Here is a 20,970-nt window from a genome sequence, read left to right on the forward strand (position 1 = left end):
GCATTGAGATAGTTGATGTTTTATCTTATTATTTCAGTTAACTCATCAAGCTGCAAGTTTTTAATTTTAAAATTGGTACGGCACATTAAAATTGGTTGGAAATCTAGAGCTTGTATGTATTGTATTAATATAATTATTACATTATAATATAATCATATTCTTGTTGTTATTGTTATTCCATATTATATAATTAAATTATCTGCTATTTAAGTTTCTAAAGGTAGTTCATATCTGGGGTGATGGGACAATGGGTTCTCATGTGCAATCTACATCACTGATGCTAGGAACGATGATGTTAAATCACAGTAGGACTTGTTTTGCTTTGAATTCTTCTTTTTGGTAAACTGCTGGGTCAATTTAATTATCAGTATTTTTATTTTAATCCCTAGTATTTTAAATCAGTGGAAAATATTATGTTTAAGAAAAAAACATAATCGTTGGGTAACTAACATAAAGAATGAAATAAATCAAACTATAGAAAACATTGAACATTCGGAAAAGAGACGAACTGAATTACTTGAAGAGGTAAGGGAACCTGAGGTGCTTAGAATTACTGTAGTTCCTTACGTATATATCAGTGATGCTCCTTCAATATTTGATTAAACCTTATATTATTAAAAGGTATTTTCCTTCTACTTATATCATAGTGTATTATTTAACTTTTTTCAGAAATGTTTCCATTTCCTGCATATTAACTAGAAGGATTTAGCAAATGGAGCAGCAATTCTCTCCAGAACTTGTTTTTGAAGCATGTAACCAGAAACTTATTAAGGGAGCTCTCTCTTAAAATGTGAGACTGAACATCCTTGATTAGCTCCCAGGTTTGCCTTCTGTCCACACACCATCCCCCACCCCTCCCATCCTGGTGCCATTTTATAGATATCATTTGGTGAAGAGCTTAATTTCTAGAGGGTTACTAAGGCATCATATAACTTGAAATCACAGGCAAGTCTCATGTGAGGAAGGCTGTTTGAAAAATGTAAGACTGACCACCACAGAAGAAATGACAAGTCTTCAATTTTCTGTAATTAGACCCTTGCTAGAAGAAATGAAATCGATGAATTTGTGGTACAGATCGAAAAACTTTCAACAGAATTACAAGAGGAAGAGGAGGAATTTACTTTAAAAGAAAAACTGTTAATTCTGGAGTTAAAGAAATATGAGGTAATTTTCACTTTATATCTCACAATTTCGGATGTGGGGGGCGGGATACTATTACATGCTATTCTAATCAGTTAAATGTAAAATAAATCTTCCAGTATGAACAAGACTACAATTTTACTCTGAATCTTTCTTCTTCTTTTCCTGAAAAAGAAATAGAAATAGAGAAATGAGAAATATTTTTCTGGTTAAAAAAAAATCATACACTTCAAATAATGCAGAGCTGCTGGCAACATCCCTGGATACTGGCAGAGCCCTGAAGAAAGAAAGGTGGCAGGGAAACTGAGGAGAGTAAAGAGGTCACCACAATGACTTAGAAACTTCCAAAAGCCAACCTGGATTGAAGTAGGGCATGAATTCTGGGGGACGTAGGTAGAACAGGCATTGAAAGTATCCAGGAATCCAGAGGTTGCAGATCTGCAGAACACAACAAAATCATATCTTTTCAAGATGATACTACCTTCAAAGGTAAGGGCATGATTCTTAGAGGCAGTCACTGGTAGGCAGTCACTGGTAGAAGGCAAGAATGGTAGTAGGAATGTTCTGGAAAACCCAGTCAACAGAGTAGGAGAATCAACCCCAAGGTGCTATGAGACTGAAGAAAGAGGCAGACAGATCCAAGGTTCCATGGAGTGCAATTTATTGGGGACTTACTGACAGAAGCTAGTCTTAGGTGGCAAAAAGACCAAAGGATTCCCATGATTTGGGTCAGAAGGAAAGGTATATAAAATGGTCAGGATAAAAGTGATTTTCATCCAAGTTGGAATGTACCTAGTTTATCTCAGGCTAGTTTATCTCTGGTAATGAAGACACCAGCATCTAATAGGTCATGAAGTTCCATGTACCATTCTAATGGTTTTGTTTATTTATAGTATTCTGGGAAAATATATGTAGAAAATTGGCCCTGTTTACCAGGGCAATCAAGCTGAATCCCTACCAAAAGTCTTCCTGAACTTGATTAGGTTTGAAGAGGAAGACCAGGCTTTGGTTACATCAAACAGGGACTTTATTTGAAGAAAACAGTTTCTTACTATGTAGCAAAGTAGTAGGAAAGCCCTTAAAATTCAAAGTTTAGAATTTTACTCTATTCCAATTCTGCTTACCCCATCTACCCCCATCCTGCCACACAATATGGAAACCCTTTCAGATAACTTGCCCAACAGTAGTCAGTTCTTTCTGATGTAAGTAATCCAAAAAAACAAAAGAAGACACATCTTCCATTCAAAAATAATATGGGAAAAGCAAGTGAAAAGGGGAACAAAACTTTCCAACAAATGAGTAGCACTTCAGAAAACTGGCACCATGCAACAGATGAAAACTGTGATCACACATTTCTCTGTGGATTTTTTTTAATTAGCTTAATAGAGGTGGCAAAGGCAGATCATCAATATGAAACTATAGGAACCCAGAGAAGAAATGTTGGCAGATGATGACCAGAAAGTTAGAAGAAGTAAAATGGAAACTGGCTTCACTCAGAGAACAAACAAAAGAAAGAAACCAGCGCTCAGATTACTACACGGTCGTAGTAAAGTGGAAGAAACAGAAGGAAGAAGAGTCAGGGTGGAAAGCATTCCTCTGTTGCTTACAACACATTCTGGGAGACTGTCTTTCTTCAGGGTATTAAAAAAAATAGATAAAAGCTCTACTCTTGTGGAACTCAAATTCTAGTGACACGAGGCTGGAAATAAATGATAAATGGAACGTGTATAGGGGATGCTGATTAATGCTTCAAAGAAAATTAAGCAAGGAAGTGGAACAGGGCCTACAGTCTGTCTGCCTTTGCCAATAGGGTAGTCAGGGAAGAGCTCCACCCTAGAGGTGGATGAGGCAGCATGCCAGGCAGGTATCCGCAGACATGGCTGTTAGCAGAAGGCATGCTAAACACAGAGGCCCTGAGGTAAGGCCGTCCTATCTGAGGAATAATGAGGGGGTGGTATCTCTGAGTCAGAGGGGAATGCCAACCTGGTGGGGAGTCATCTGCCAGAAGCAGATGCTAAATAGAATCAGGAGTGTGAAGGTTTATTAGGGAGTAATATCTGTGTAACCTGACAAACTTGACAGAGGGAGAGTGGTTCCAATAGAGGACTGCCCAGGTGAAGAGCCCTCCCTTGCATGACATCTGCATTAGTCAGGTTTTCGTTGCTGCGATCAAACAACTTGGAGGAGGAAAAGTTAATTTTTGTTCATGGTTTCAGAGGTTTTAGTCCATGGTAATTCAGTTCCACTGCTCTGGACCTAAGGTGAGGCAGAATATCGTGGTGGAAGGGCCTGGTGGAAGAAAACTTCTCAGCTCATGGCATCAGGGAAGCAGAGAGAGAGGAGGGAGATAAACCCTCCCAGGACACGTTGTCGTTTGACCCACTTCCTCTGAACAGGTCCCACCTGCCTACAAGTTGTTGACCTCCTCCCAGTAGTTCATTCAGCCATAAATGGGTTAATCCACTGGTGAAGGCAGAGCCTTCATGATCCCATCATTCCTCAAAGTCCCACTTCTGAACACATGAGACTTTGAAGGACAGTCCAGATCTAAACCATACAAAACCTCTTGCTGGGTCACAATTGGGAGCTGTACCTGCAAGAGCAGGACATTGGCTAGAGAGGTGAGGTGAAGAAGCCAAGCACTGGAGGTGTCAGTTAACCACACTTCTCACAACAGAGCAGGGATTCATCCCTTGAGGGAGGATCCAGGTGGAGCAGCCCCTATCTGCCACGTCCCTATAGGCCTTTGCAAGATCTTTATCCTTTGCTTTGCTGAGCTGGGAAGTCACTGGAAGGTACTGAGTAGAGGGTTAAAATATTACAACTTAAAAAAAATAGCTTCTCTCTAGCTGCCAAATTAAGTAGAATTTAGGAAAGCAAAAGTGGATGTAGGAAGACCAACTGGGAAGTTAAGCAGTAACCCAAGTGAGAAACAAAGGTAGCTTAAAAAAAGGTTACAGAAGAGATGATAAGAAGCTGTCTGTATTTCAGATTTTATTTTTTGTTTGTTTGTTTTGGTTTTGGTGCTGGGGGTTGAACATATACATGCTAAGCTCTACTACTGAGCTATACCTCAAGACCTGCCATATTTTTTGATGATAAATGCTAAGAATTTACCACCATACTTAATAGTAAAACAGTGGAGAAAATTCCCATAGAAACACAAATAAGGAATAAGGACCTTATTTAATATTGTACTCAAGTTTATACAATGCAATTAGGCAAAATAAGTAAAAGAGAAGTATAAGACTTTGCAAGTGGAAATATTGGCAGGTTACAAAACACAAGACAATCAACTGCAAAACTACTATAAAGATACCTCCAGCTTGCACTCTGCCAGACCATGTTCCACTACAGGGCTGTGTCCTTTCATGCCTCATTTACGCAAGGCAAGGACTGATGAGAGCTTTTGTGCCATTACTATATAGCACACATATTTCCCTTGACAATCAACATCAATAACCTTGGATGCAATGTAATACCATTTCTGTCTTTGGTCCAGTGGCATTAAAAGCCCCAAATGGAAAGAAAGTAATCTCAGAGTTTGATTTATGGAATCATTATTGGTTCCCTTGCCTTTAGTGGGATCATTCTTCTCTTCAGCAGTAACCTCTCTAAACCAACAGAGCCTAAAGTCACAAGGAAGGAAAGCAAAACCACTAGGTTTAAGAGCAAGAAGTCCTCCTACTATTTTGGTCTCTGATCCATAAGTTCTAAGGAAACCAGTCCTGAACATTAATTGCTTGGTTATAATATAAACTTATATAAATTTAGAGGTAGTGTTTCCCAGGCAGTGTGGTGACTGACTCTTCCATAGGCCAGGGGCCTCCACGTTAATTCTGTCAGAACCTTCACCAGTTATGTGCATATTGTGATCTTGCCTGCCATGCTGAGTACCATTGGATCTACTGGGTCCCACACATCAGACAGGGTCTGATCAGAGAAGCAGAGCCTCTAGATAAGTGATTTATTATAGGATTTGATCTTCTGCAATAAAGTTTGCTGGCTACAGAATTTCCACAGGCTGTCAGCGATACACCTGGGTACTCAAGCCTGAAGTCAGCAGGACAGGCACTTGAGGAGCAAGACAAACTGAGACTTGCAGAATGCGTTGGAACCCATGAGCTTGGACAGGAGACTGCATGTTTTTGTTTTCTTTTTTTTTCTCTCTCTTCCATGCCTCCAAGTTCTTGAGATTGAGACTCAGCAGAAGCTGGAGCTCATCATCACTGAACTAAATATGCATGTGGCGTAGAAATCAGACATACTGAGGAAGGAATTGAAGAAGGTGTGGACTTGATTGGCGGCCCTACTCCAACAACCTGAGCCCATAGACGAGCAACAACTTAACTTGTCTTAAACGCACTGCACTTAGGACCCCACACCATCACTCAAGGCATTAAATCAACCTGGTTTCTTGTCAGGGCAGCATTGGCAACCCAAGCCGAGTGATGGGATGGGAATGAATGAATACACTAACATATAGAGAATGTAGTATAAATGGTAGATTGAGTTTCTTTACCTGCTCAATATTGCAGTTTGGAGAAATTGATTCCCACTTCCACATTATTCTTAAATTATGATGTTTGTTTTATTTTCTTATATGCATTTTCATCTTTCTCCATTTATTCATAAGGATTCTCATGGCAATTTGGGAGGAGACATAACAGATCAGCATATCAATGTATTAGTTAAAGTGCAGCCAAGCTTCTCCATCAAAAGGATGTCCAAATACCCACCCTCTCTGATTTGCTAAAAGAAACCCAACTATAAATGCATTTGAAACTAAATAAAACTTTTGATTAAGTAAGCAGGCATCTTTATGTTTTGCTTTGGGTACTTTTTTCTATTTGTTGCAATATTATATCCAATTATTTCTAATCCTCTTCCCAAATTTTACTTACATGCACATTCCTTAGACTTTGTTTATTATTGTGATGCCCTTTTTTCATGAAATATGATCAACCAAGGGAAATTTTTTCTCAATTATATTTTTTGTTGTGCATAACATAGAAATAGAAATGTATCAGTAAAGATTAATAACTGAAGGATCTTTGGAGAGGCAATTAAATCTAATATCCTTAACTAGATTGTGAAGGAGTCAGTGGTGAGAATACAAATATTTATTGACTACCTACTATATCAGATACTGTTCTGGGAACCTCAGGTTAGAAAACAGAATTCTAAATTGTTGGTAAATTCTCCAAAATCACACTTCTCAACCAGCTTTATTTTCTTTAAAGGAATTATATGTTCACGAAGTACAAATTCACAAAGAGAAACAAGAAGAACTAATTGAATATATTCCACAACTTCAGGAAGCAGAAGAAGAGTATGAAATCAAATATAAAAAGTTAGAAGAGCTCTATAACATTTTTACAGGTACACATGAAGTATTTGGTAATTAATTTCCATCCCAGGTTCCCTTTCAATCCAGAGAAGTCATGGTGAAATCCATCCAACTTTTTCCACTTCCTTTTACTCTCTCTTTCCTAATTTTCCCCTAATCTACTAATTAACGCTTCTCCACGCCTTCACATCACAACCTTATTATTTCTACTGTCAAATGTTTTCTTTCTCTTCTAAAGACTATTTAAAATTAATAATTAGCCATTCACTGTATTATATTGTTTCTTTCCATACTTATAAAGGTAGAACTAGCTCCTATATCAGCTACCACATGGAGAAATTTTTTTTTGTTTCTTAATCTGAATTTGCAAATTATATATTACTTCTAGCTATGACTTTACATTTATCAGTGTAAATGTGATAAATGTGTGTGTGTGTTTTTCACTAACCTACACCTAAGGTAAAGATAGGTGAAAATTGTCTTGATCTGGGAGCTTAGTAGAAGATGTGAACAATGTCTGCAAGCATGCATATTTTGCATTCTATTACATAGCATAATCACATGTGTGTTTGATATAAAAAAATCATTTTCTCCACAAGAATTAAGTGTGATCATCTAATCCTGAACCCAAGGTCCAGAATCATCCCAGAGTTTTGCCTCTTGTGTTGCATTTGGGGAGAAGAGAATCGATATCTAGGGAGTCTGTGCAGGTCTTTAAGCAGGAACCACTTCCAGAGCCTATGTTTTATAGATGATGAGAGAAGAGTTGTGTTAATCAGCAGGCCAGAATCAAAAGTTACAGAAAAAAACTGGAATGGGAGCAAAAAGCATCCACTGGGGTGGGAGTGGGAATGACCAGGTAGCAAAAATGAACATGGGGGCAGGAATTAAAATTTAAAATGTCAAAATGGAACATTAAGGAGGAAGCCCAATATGTTCCAATGTAAAAATAAACAAACATTCAAAAATGAATAGTGATTACTGCCAAGAGAGGTTTTTACAACTCTAATAAGAAGGACCTAGATAATCAGTCCCCTTCCCATTTCTCAGTTGACTTTCCACTTCTTTCCAGATTTTCATTTACAACTTAGTGTAGGTTTTCCTGGCCCTTTATTACTTTTAACCAGACTCACAATATGTAGGTATTTTATTTCCAGATTTCTACTTGCACAACTTTTCCTCCTATCCCATTTTGTAGTGGGTGTGGGACATGATAAAGTCTCTGAGTTTAAAGGTGACCAATACATTGCAAGTATTGAATCTCTTAAGGTAAAGAGAGGAGATGTTAAAGAAAGCAGAGAAAAGGAAGAGAGGAGAACAAAACAAGAAAGAGTGGAAACCAATGTGCTTCAGCACTTAGGAGAGAGCACCTCCCAGTGCTCCACTTACAGACAGCCTGCATAGGCTCAGGTCACACAGAGCACAGTGCTGTGGCTTTTAGTTAAATGTGATGGATGAAACACATGCTTCTTTGCTCCCTCACAACCTAATGTGTGTAAAAGATTTTTTAAAAATATAATTCCATACAGAAGATAATTAGAAACTATTTTGAAAATCTATACTCCAATAAAATAGAAAATCCCAAAGACATCAACAAATTTCTAGAGGCATATGATCTGCCCAAACTGAATAAGGAGGGCATACATTTTAAACAGATTAGTTTCAAGCAAGGAAATAGAAGATGCCATCAAAAGCCTATCAATCAAGAAAAACCCGGGACCAGATGGATTCTCAGCCAAGTTCTACAAGACCTTCAGACAAGAATTAATACTAGTACTCCTCAAATTATTCCATGAAATAGAAAGGAAGGGAACCCTTCCAAACTCATTCTACAAAGCTAGTATCACCATAATATCAAAAACAGACAAAGACTCATCAAGGAAAGAAAACTTCAGACCAATATCCCTGATGAACATAGATGCAAACATTCTCAATAAAATTCTGGCAAATCACATACAAAACTTATTGAAAAGCTAGTGCACCATGATCAAGTGGGGTTCATCCCAGGGATGCAAGGTTGATTCAACATGTAGAAGTCAATAAATATAATTTACCACATCAATAGACTCAAAAATTAAAATCATATTAATAGATACAGAGAAATTTGACAAAATACAGCACCATTTCATGTTCAAAACACTAGAAAAACTAGGAATAGTAGGAACACACTTCAACATTGTAAAACCATACATCCTAAACCCATGGCCAATATCATTCTAAATGGAAAAAAAACTGGAAGCATTCCCTCTAAAAACTGGAACAAGGTAGAGATGCCCTGTTTCACCACTTTTATTTAACATAGTCCTTGAAACTCTAGACAGAGCAATTAGACAGACCAAAGAAATTAAAGGAATTTTAATATGAAAAAACAAACTATCATGATTTGCCAATGACATGATTCTATACTTACAGCATCCAAAAAATTTTAGCATAAAACTTCTAGATTTAATAAATGATTCAGCAAAGTAACAGGATATAAAATCAATACTCAAAAATCAAATGCATTTCTATACATCACTGATGAATCCTCAGGAATAGAAATTAGGAAAACCACCTGCTAAGAGCCACAGCCAAGTAATATGATGCATGGCATTTTTGGTTGAAAGGTGACGCCAGCAAGCCATTGAGATGATATGATTATGTTAAGATCTGCATTCATATGGATATTGGACTCCTGCTGTCCACTTTGGCCTGCTACAGGACTCCTGGAGAGTTGGTTGGGGAAGTGCGGTAGGAGGGAATTCCAGAGGAGGGACTTCCTGTTGGGGTCCTGGAGAACACCGCGTGGGTCGGTCGGCAATCTTCCTGGGAGCTTACGGGGCATTGGCGGCAGTTTCAAAAATAAAGTTTGTTCCTGCTTGAGTGGCTTGTGATTTTGTGCCCAGCCAGACTGCGGCAACCACCCCATTCACAAGAGCCTCAAAACAAAAACAAAAACAAAACAAAACACAAAACACTTGGGAATCAATTTAACAAAAGAGGTGAAAGACTTCCACAAGGAAAACTACAGAACACTAAAGAAAGCAATTGAAGAAGACCTTAGAAGACGGAAAGATCTTCCATGCTCTTGGATAGGCAGATTTAATGTTGTCAAAATGGTGGTACTACCAAAAGTGCTATACAGTTTTAATGTAATACCAATTAAAATCGCAACATCACACCTATAGAAATAGAAAAGGCAATCATAAAATTCATTTAGAAAAATAAGAGACCCAGAATAGCCAAAGTAATACTTAGCAAGAAGAGTGAAGCAGGAGGCATCACAATACCAGAACTTAAAGTATACTACAGTAACAAACATGGCATGGTGTTGGCAAACAAAAACAGACATGTAGACCAGTGATAAAGAATAGAGGACACAGAGACAACCCACATAAATACAGTTATCTCATAGTAGACAAAGGCGCCCAAAACACACATTGGAGAAAAGATAGCCTCTTTAACAAATGGTTCTGGGAAAACTGGAAATCCATATGTAGCAAAATGAAATTAACCCCCTATCTCTCTACATGCACAAAACTCAACTCAAGGTGTATCAAGGTAAAGAGAGGAGATGTTAAAGAAAGCAGAGAAAAGAAGGAAGAGAGGAAGAACAAAACAAGAGATAGTGGGAAAACCAGTGTGCTTCAGCACCTAGGAGAGAGTACCTAGGAGAGAGCACCTAGGAATTAGACCAGAGTCCTTGCACCTAAAAGAAGAAAAAGTAGGCCCAAATCTTCATCATGTTGGATTAGGCTCTGACTTTCTTAACAAAATTCCTAAAGTGCAAGAAATAAAATTAAGAATCAATAAATGAGATGGATTGAAACTAAAAAGCTTCTTCTCAGCAAAAGAAACAATCAATGAGGTGAATAGAGAGCCTATAGTATGGGTACAAATTTTTACCACACACACATCGGGCTCCAAATTCCTTAATAGGACACCCATAGCACAAGAGTTAATAACAAGAATCAACAAATGGGACTTACTTAAACTAAAAAGTTTTTTCTCAGCAAGAGAAACAATAAGAGAGGTAAATAGGGAGCCTACATCCTGGGAACAAATTTTTACTCCTCACACTTCAGATAGAGCCCTAATATCCATAGTATACAAAGAACTCAAAAAATTAAACAATAAAAGAACAAACAACCCAATCAACAAATGGGCCAAGGACCTGAACAGACACTTCTCAGAGGAGGACATACAATCAATCAACAAGTACATGAAAAAATGCTCACCATCTCTAGCAGTCAGAGAAATGCAAATCAAAACCACCCTAAGATACCATCTCACTCCAGTAAGATTGGCAGCCATTATGAAGTCAAACAACAACAAGTGCTGGCGAGGATGTGGGGAAAAGGGTACACTTGTACATTGCTGGTGGGACTGCAAATTGGTGCAGCCAATTTGGAAAGCAGTATGGAGATTTCTTGGAAAGCTGGGAATGGAACCACCATTTGACCCAGCTATTCCCCTTCTCGGTCTATTTCCTAAAGACCTTAAAAGAGCGTACTGTAGGGACACTGCTACAACAATGTTCATAGCAGCACAATTCACAATAGCTAGACTGTGGAACCAACCTAGATGCCCTTCAATATATGAATGGATAAAAAAAAATGTGGCATTTATACACAATGGAGTATTACTGTGCACTAAAAATGACAAAATCATGGAATGTGCAGGGAAATGGATGGCACTAGAGCAGATTATGCTAAGTGAAGCTAGCCAATCCCTAAAAAAACAAATGCCAAATGTCATCTTTGATATAAGGAGAGCAACTAAGAACAGAATAGAGAGGAAGAGCATGAGAAGAAGATCACCACTAAACAGGGACGAGAGGGGGGAGGGAAAGGGAGAGAAAAGGGAAATTGCAAGGAAATGGAAGGAGACCCTCATTGTTATACAAAATTACATATAAGAGGAAGTGAGGGGAAAGGGAAAAAAACAAGGGGGAGAAATGAATTACAGTAGATGGGGTAGGGAGAAAAGATGGGAGGGGAGGGGAGGGGAGGGGGGATAGTAGAGGATAGGAAAGGCAGCAGAATACAACAGACACTAGTATGGCAGTAGGTAAAAAAGTGGATGTGTAACTGATGTGAATCTGCAATATGTATATAGGGTAAAAATGGGAGTTTATAATCTGCTTGAATCAAATGTATGAAATATGATATGTCAAGAGCTTTGTAATGTTTCGAACAACTAATAATAAAAAATACATATTTTAATTTAAAAAATAAAAAAATTTTAAAATGTGGCATTTATACACAATGGATTATTACGCAGCACTAAAAAATGACAAAATCATGGAATTTGCAGAAAAATGGATGGCACTAGAGCAGATTATGCTAAGTGAAGCTAGCCAATCCCTAAAAAACAAATGCCAAATGTCTTCTTTGATATAAGGAGAGCAACTAAGAATAGAGCAGGGAGGAAGAGCATGAGGAAAACATTAACATTAAACAGAGATGAGAGGTGGGAGGGAAAGGGAAAGAGAAGGGAAATTGCATGGAAATGCAAGGAGACCCTCATTGTTATACAAAATTACATATAAGAGGAAGTGAGGGGAAAGGGGAAAAAAACAAGAGGGAGAAATGAATTACAGTAGATGGGGTAGGGAGAAAAGATGGGAGGGGAGAGGAGGGGAGGGGGGATAGTAGAGGATAGAAAAGGTAGCAGAATACAACAGTCACTAGTATGGCATTATGTAAAAACGTGGATGTGTAACCGATGTGATTCTGCAATCTGTATTTGGGGTAAAAATGGGAGTTCATAACCCACTTGAATCAAATGTATGAAATATGATATGTCAAGAGCTTTGTAATGTTTTGAACAACCAATAAAAAAAAAGAAATATGAATAGCAAATGCCTACAGGGAAAGGACCCCATGAAGAAAAAATTTTCTCTCTGCTGAATGTAGGAAGTCACTGGCACTGGCCTAACCCTGTTACTGTGAAGACCAAGATGACCCATGAGACTTGTTGGAAGGAAGTCTTTATAAGGAGTAGTTAGACCTCCAAGTCAAATCTCCTCTTTGTGCAACTGACTGAGTCCTCCTCCTCATGCTTGCAAAGAAATTGGACCAGATGTTTCCAAACTGCAACATCAGGTAGGGATGAGGGCAGAAGACAGCCTTGTACCCAGATCCCCTTCCACAGCTCAGCTTGGTAAATGCTGCCAGCCCGGTTTGGCAGTTTCCTGTTAAGAAACAGAAAATTTTGTGGGAAAATTCAACATAAAGATACAAACTTATGTAAGAAAAAGAAAAAATTCCCCATATTAGTATTTAAAGTAATTGGTTCTACCTTTACTAAGTTTGGAGAGAAACAACATAAAAGTAAACTACTAAATCCTAAATTTAAATAGTTTTAATAAAATGAGAACAGGATTACTCCTCTCAACTCTTACCCCACCCTGATGAAGGAGTCTTCCTGAAAGGTAACTGAACAGTTCAGAGAGAAGCCCCACAAGAGTTACTAGCATTTGAGAGGCCCTCCAAAAATGACTGGGTCTTCCTGATCACTGCTCCCTGAAGCCCACAAGCAGGCAAATCTTTTAGTGTCTTACTCTTAAAAAGGATTGGACAAAGATCCTCAAAAATGTGAAGAATCCAGAGGTAAAGACAGAAACAGAGAGCTTGGTGAAAACATAAACAAGGCAAAGAGCATATGAATATATTCTTAGACAAAGAAAGTTATCGCATTTCTGGAAAAGGAAAAGAATGCTAAAATAACAGAGTATAAAAAATGTTTAGAAATTAAAACTGTAATAGCTAATATTTTTAAATTCCATAGAAAAATTATAGGAAAATTTAAGGAAATATCTCTAAAATAGAATGACAAATAAAGACACAAGGAAGGTTGAAAAGGATAAGAAAATTAAAAGATTATTCTGAGATATTAAATATTTAATCAACAAAGAGGCTAGAAAATGAGAATAAGAAAAATGTAAAGGATGAAATTATTTCTTAAAATATCAGAAATTTCTCAAAAATGAAAAATAAGGGACTGAGATTGTGGCTCAGAGGTAGAGCGCTCACCTAGCACGTGCAAGGCCCTGGGTTCTAGTAATACTTTATTGTATTTGACTTTATAGAAAAACTTTTCTGTTTCTTAGCATGAAACTGCCACGGCTGGCTGACAACATTTACCAAGCTGAGCTGTGGAAGGGGATCTGGGTACAGTGCTGTCTTCTGCCCTCAGCTCTATCTGATGTTGCAGTTTGGAAACATCTGATCCAATTTCTTTGCAAGCATGAGGAGGAGGACTCAGTCAGTTGCTCAAAGAGGAGATTTGACTTGGAGAACTAACTACTCCTCAACACCACATTAAAAAAATAAATAAAATAAAAATGTTGTGTCCAACTAAAAAATAAATATTTTTTTAAAAAATGAAAAATAACATGAGTTTCCAACTTCAAAAGGTCCCATCAAATCTCCCAATTTATAAAAGCACACTAAGTCACATTACTGTGGAATTTCAGGGATAAAATGAGAAAGAGAGCATCCTAAAGATTTTTGGTTATGAATTAGAATGGTTTCAGACCTCTTACTAGCATGATTATACTAGAAGTAAGAAAACTTTGAAATTCTGAGGAAATAGAATTTTCAACATTAGATAATCACCCACACCATCAATGAAGTATAGATACAGAATACAGACATCCATGTATAATATCTCAAAACATTTTTTCTCATTCAGTCTTTCTCTTGGAGCTAGGAAAGAATTTGCTTCAACAAGTTCAGGGAATAAAACAGGAAAAAGTGAATGATATGAGATTTAGGAAATAGGAGGAAGAGAAAAAGAAAACGCAAAGGGGAGAAGAGGAGGTCAGCTGTAAAGCAGGCCTAAGGAAAAGAAGTCTCTGGAAGGCATGTCAGAGGGGCAGTGTGGGAGGAAAAGATATGAAACTGATAGATTTGCTTGTGTGTTTGATGACATATGCAGAAAAATCCCTTGTAGATTTTGGTATTGGTTAATGATACATACATGGAACACTAAACAAAATATTTTTTTTTCAAATTGAGGCATTTTTTAACTCCAGGAAAAACAAAAGAGAGAAAATGAAATCATACTATAAAGCTTGGTTCATTGATGAATCATATGATCTAAACAATTAAACTTTGTTTAAATAAAAAAACATGATTTCGTGGGGAGAGTAGAAGGAGGAAATGGTGATGTGGTGGGTGCAGATGGGGTTTGTGGGTGTGAAAATATTACATATTATGTACCCTCCTTTAAGAGACAGAAAATGCCTTAAAACTGTAAATCAATGAATTCTGATAAGCATATTTTTAAAGAAAATTGTTTGAGCAGGAAGAAAGGACATAAAAAGAGTTTTTAAAATGTTAGATTCTGAAGAGTGAGCTTTGGGAGCGCCTGATGGCTGATTTCAATTATGGTAATACTTTAAAATTTGACTGTCTAAACTGGGTACATGCCTTACTTTGATTAATGTTAGTTAACTAAAGACCATTGTGGGTAGTTATTCTCTCTTTCTCTTTTTTAATAGCTCAACAGCAGGAGGAGAAGATAATGTGCAGTAGCATTACTAAGTTGGCAAGCGAATTTTCAAAATACTTAGATAATACGGTAAAGGGTATTCATTCTTTATTTTTTTACAATTCCGGCATATGCAAGCAGTATATTTACCTGTTACCTTGAAAATACCTGGTACCCTGAAATCCACATTTATTAAACTTACTGCTTCAATGCCATTTTTTTTATTTTGTTTTTGTTTTTATATTTGGTACCAGGGATTAAACCCAGGGGCACATTACCACTGAGCTACATCCCCAGCCCTTTTTATTTTTTATTTTGAGACAGGATCTCACCAAGTTTTGTAGGGTCTCACTAAGATGCTGAGGCTGGCTTTGAACTTGCGATCCTCCTGCCTTAGCCTCCTGAGCCACCGGGGTTACAAGTGTGGACCACCACGCCTGGCCAATGCCAATGTTTTTAAATTTGGAACATCTTGTGGTCATACATCCACACATGCATGCACATGCAGGCTCACACATATGTGTGTGAGAGAGAGATACAACTAAGAACCACCAACAGGAGAGGAAAATCCAGTTTTCTTCTTGATAAGGTGAAGAAAGATAATGTTTTTTAAGGATGAATTGGCAAAGGTTGTATGGGGGTGGATGAAATAGGAACAGGCAAAGAGAAGTTTACTACTTGTTTAAAATTTATAATTAATAATTTGTGATAAGTAATGTGCATAAATTCAGTTAATTAGAAACATCCTCTTCTTTGAGGTGCACTGATATCAAAAGGTAACTTGTGCCAGGCACGGTGGTGCATGCCTGTAATCCCAGCAGCTCAGGAGGCTGAGACAGGAGGATTGAGAGTTCAAAGCCAGCCTCAGCAACTTTGAGGTGCTAAGAAATTCAGTGAGACCCTGTCTCTAAATAAAATACAAAGTTGTAGCTCAGTGGTCAAGTGCCCCTGAGTTAAATCCCCAGTTACCACCCTCCCAAAAGTAACTTGTAATATGTTATAAAGAGATTATGAAGGAGACAATTATAAGTCTCATATAAAAACAGTTCTCTTTTTTAAATTAGATGTCTTTGGTGATGATTGACCAGGTGATTTGTAGCAGTAGAACAACTGAGCACTGACTAGAGAATTCAGAATTCAATAAATAATTTTTAAAAATCCATAAAGTAATAATCTTTTTCCTTTAAGAAATATTAAATTCTTTGTTAAAACCTCAATAAATTCCCCCCCCCTTTTTGGGGGGCCAGGCAGTTGTTCATACATCAAAGTATTTACTATTTGTAAAGTTGTCTCCATGTCTGGAGGTTTTAAATGTGACCCCCTTCTCAAAGTCCATGAATAAATTTTCACCAGTCAGCTTTGGAGTCCGTAAGTTTTTCTAGGAAAAAATGTTTATAGTCTCAGCTTCAGGAATTAATTTAGAGTCAAGCTCTGACTATAATCTATGTAGGCCAGTTTTCTTGTGTCCTATTCTTTGAACTCTGTGAGATAATTGTGGCTTTTATGTTTGAGCAGGAGAAAATTAAGCAAGAACTAAAAGAATTACTAGATCTTGAAAGCAAGAAAGTCAATGATCATTTTGAAATTCTAAAGAAGTTAGAAAATGAAATCTTTATAAATGATCAAAAAGCAAGCCTTTTGCTCGTGGAAAATGAAAAATTAAAAAGGGTAAGTTCAAGAGTACCTCATTTTGCATAATGGTTTTCGATTGCTTTTGGCTTCAGATCAATAATACTTGTGTGAGAAAAGAAGATAACTCTTAGAACAAAGAATTAACAGTATCCAGGTATTTTCTACATCCTTCTAGCCACTAATTGCCTCTCCACAAGAGTATCACTATTGGCTTCTAATACCAGTGACAAGCTTTGCCTGATCTTGAACATTTGATGCTTAGAATGAAACAGTATACACTCTTTTGCTCATGCTGAGGTTCATCCTTATTGTTGAGTGTGGTTAGTTCTGTGTAGTATTCCATTCTATGACTGTACCATATTAATACGCTCTATTGTGGATGGGGGTTTGGAGAGTTGCTGACTTGGGGCCATTACAGAGAGTGTTACTATGTACATCTAAGTATCTTTTTTTTTTCTTGGTGAACATATGTACATGTTTCTGTTGGGTATGAATCTCATGTGAAATTTCAGGGTCATAAGGACACGCATCTTCCACTTTACTACTGATTGGTGATCTCTCCAGAGCTTTGCACCAATTGCCACTCTTACCAGCAATGCATAACAGCACTAGTTGTTCTACAGTCTCACTAAAACCATCTCTCTTTCTTTCTTTCATGTGTTTAGAAGGATCGTTTCCCTTTGTGTGTGTGTGTGTGTGTGTGTGTGCAGGGGATTGAACCTAGGGTCTCATGCATGCTAGGCCAGTCTTCTACAACTAAGCTATCTCCCAACCCCTTATCTTTTTCAGTTTAACCATTTTGTTGGATGTGTGGCAAAGTCAGGCTAATCTTCATTTTCCTGATGAATAATAGAGCACCATTCATATGTTGCTAGCCACTTGGATAGCTCCTCAAAGAAGCAGCCATTCGAGTATTTTTCTCCCATTTTAAAAAATTAAGTTGTCTGTTTCATATTGATTATAACTCTTTTATAGCAAATGAATTTGTTTATCTGACCCCTAAAATTAAAGTCTCAATCTCAAAAGATCAAGTTTTACTCATTTATACTTAATTTGCTCAATTTAATGTGTTAAAATATTATGCCTAAAACTTAGATATATGCCACTGAATTTTAATACCTCTAATTGGTGCATATAATGAATGACTGAATATATTATCTATATATATAGTGTATACATAAATATATTTTAAAGTACATAGATTTTCGTATTTCATATTGTATAACAAAACAATAACAAAAAGTTGTGTAATTTTCTCTAATTTGATGACCTGGATTAGAGTTTGTCATTCTCTGGTGAAACTGATTTGGGGCAGGTCACCTAACCTGTGGGCATCATTTTCATCCTTTTAAAATAGGAATAACTCCTAATAAATGTTACTCCCTTGTAAACCGAAAATGCAAAAGAAATGCATTTTTTTTTCTGTTTTCGTGGTGCTGGGGATTGAATCCAGGGCCTTGTGCATTCAAGGAAGGCACTCTACCATCTGAGCTATATCTCCAGCCCCAAGAAATGCATTTTTTATTAAGCCATAATGACCTTCAAGATCAGAGTCTATACCAAGTTCCCCAAGTGTTTTGCACAATGCCTTGCATGTTAGAGGGATTCAGTCTCATTTGATGTTCACAATAACCACATATAAAGCAGATGATATATTATGTCCCTTTTATAGATGAGAAAATGGAGGCTTTACATTTTTTAAAAAATTTAATAGCCAAAACAAAATACAAAGCACTCAGTCCTACAGCAGAAAGATGGTTAGGGAAAGTGGCCCACCAATGTCTAGTGCAATGGCATTGGGAAATTCCTTCACAATAGTTATCCGACCATGTACTTTATGTTTTCTTGGTGAATTAAAATAGCATAATAAGTACTAATGTACTTTTAAAAGGTAACTGTGCTTCAAAGAGCCAAAATATGTGCCATCACCAATAACCACACACATGCAACGTGCCCCTGTTCTTCTAGCCTTTGAAACAAACTCATCAGGCATTTCATCCACCCATAGAAATATTCAATTAGACTCTCTGGCTATCAAAATGATATCAATTATTCATTAAAAGAATTGGGACTGTTATTGGTATTTTGTCAATAGGTGACCAAATGATGCCTATATGAAAGATTGATATGATTAGATTCTGTATTTTGGTTCAATAGCATCTACTAGGCCAACATGACCTGTCTTATTCACTCACCACTCTCTGCTTTGCTGACCATGTCCCTTTACTTTAAATATCCACTGAGTCCCAAGCACTTGGCAAAGCATAGTGAATGAGTAAGATTCTACCCTTTGGAAGCTCATAGTCTAGCTGAAGAGATGCATATATAAGTGAATACAATTCATATGTTAAGTGCAACAGTGTGGACAGGGTCCAGATAGTGCTGTAGAGTAAGAGCACCTAATCACACCAAGTTAGGAGCTCAGGGGAGAAGTCTCTCTGAGTGTCATTAGCACAGTGGCAGGATTTATATATGGAAGATCTCTTCAGGGACAGTGTGTTGAATGAGATCAGTGAGCTATGTATAGGAAATCAATTTGGAAGGCACAAACTGTGGAAGAGGAGATCAAAGGAGACCAAGAGAGGATAGTCAGAGAGTTCTGAGAGAAACAGGAAAATCCAGCTGAACCAGGCTGACAATCATCCAGGCTCAAAGAGAGGCAGAAATAATACTTGGGACTTGGCTTAAGGTTCCTTTCACTTTAGTTTACTATAAGCAGGCAAGCCATGCTAGGAGTGACACAAGATCAAATATACATAAGTAGACTCTAATCCATGGTTATAAACATTTCTATGCAACAGTTTCATGTGCACCCCTTCTATGGCTCTCAGTACTAAGAGTTTTATCCATAATTTATAGTATTTGCCTGTTTCTCTCTGGGTAAACTGGGCTAGTGCCAAATATTTATCCCAAAGCCCACATCTTTAGAATTCCTAGAGACATTAGATTTTTAAACTTCTGAGTATTGGGTGATCAGAACAGAAATCCATGTTCTTATTACCCTGACTACTAACACCACCATCACATTATCTAATGAAACCTCTCAATCAAGTAGGCAATTCCATGGGGTCTCATACCTCAATAATTACTTATTTGTGACTTCAGCTGCCCACACATTTTGCATAAGGAACTGTGTGTGTGTGTGTGTGTGTGTACATGATGCATTCAGACAGAACATCTTTTAATTCCTTATTTTGGAAAATTATATTCAGAATACCATGTTTATTGCTGCTGAAATGCTTAATAGGAAGCAGGATCTCTCCACAGATGGAAGCTTGGAAAAGCTCGTTCACCACTGTCGCCTCACACGTAGGATAGTTGGTGGCACAGAGGAATCAATACGTGTTTGCTGAATGACTAAATGGATATTTAATCCACAGCAACTAAACTTCTAAAAACAATCACATGCCTTTCATTTCCAGTATATTTTATATATGAAGATCAACGTAGAGAAATACAGAAAAGGCCAAGAAGCCCTTATACACGACTTAAGTGACGCATCGTGGCAACTGATAGCTGAGCACAGTAAGTAATGTGTCATGGGTACGCCTTGCACATAACAGTTTTGTTTCGCCGAAATTTATTTTAATAGTTTGCTTATAATAAAGTGCACATATTTTTAAGTGTAATGAATTTTGGAAAATGTACATAACTGTAACCACTACCTCCATAGTGAGATATAGAGATTTTCATCATTGCAACATTTTCCTTGCTGTCTCTTTATGTTCGATCTCCCACTCCCACCTCCAATTCCTGGGAACCATTGATCTGCTTTCTAACACTAATAATAAATGAAATAATAGTTTTTACACATTTGTACTGAGGTCCTTGGACCAAATGAAATGTTTTTTAAGATTTGTTCACGTTTTTCCTTGTCTCATTAGTTTGCTTTTCTTTATAGCTGTATGTTATTATTTCTTTGTATGGCTATACCATAGTTTGTTTATTCATCCACCAATTAAAGGACACTCAGTTTGAAGTTATTATTAATGAAGTAGCTGTGAACATTTCATGACAAGTATTTTTGTGAATATGTTTTTTTCTCTCTTGGGTAAATACCTAGGAGTGGAATTGCTGGATTATATGTTTAACATATGATTGCCTTTTAAGAAACTGCCAATTTTCTTAAAGTACAAAATGATTGTACCGATTTTTCATTTCACTAGTGATCTGGAAGAATTCCTATTACTTAAAATTTACAGAACACTTTAAAGTGTTCACATTTTAACCATTTAAATACATATGGAATGGTACTTTATTATGGTTTTAATTTGCTTTTCCTTATGAGTAATATTGTCAAATATCATCATTTCATGCGTATTTTGGGCCATTTTAGTGTTATCTTTTGTGAAGTGTCTTGAACCAACCAG

General features: G+C 37.1%; 1 protein-coding gene across 3 annotated transcripts in view; it reads left to right on the forward strand.

Annotated features, from left to right (window-relative positions):
• The window catches only part of Ccdc175 (coiled-coil domain containing 175), a 66,491-nt gene that overhangs the window by 36,199 nt on the left and 9,322 nt on the right, over positions 1 to 20,970 (forward strand). For all 3 annotated transcript variants that reach the window (XM_046461094.2, XM_058584618.1, XM_058584619.1), the window contains 6 exons: positions 390 to 525; positions 1,033 to 1,164; positions 6,384 to 6,522; positions 14,979 to 15,058; positions 16,484 to 16,636; positions 20,023 to 20,125. In XM_046461094.2, the coding sequence (XP_046317050.1) occupies positions 390 to 525; positions 1,033 to 1,164; positions 6,384 to 6,522; positions 14,979 to 15,058; positions 16,484 to 16,636; positions 20,023 to 20,125 (743 nt within the window). The remainder of the gene's footprint in view (positions 1 to 389; positions 526 to 1,032; positions 1,165 to 6,383; positions 6,523 to 14,978; positions 15,059 to 16,483; positions 16,637 to 20,022; positions 20,126 to 20,970) is intronic.

Source organism: Marmota monax, unplaced genomic scaffold (genome assembly GCF_021218885.2).
Source record: "Marmota monax isolate L192 unplaced genomic scaffold, Marmota_monax_Labrador192_F-V1.1 WCK01_AAM20220418_F8-fsc00001, whole genome shotgun sequence".
NCBI lineage: Eukaryota > Metazoa > Chordata > Mammalia > Rodentia > Sciuridae > Marmota > Marmota monax.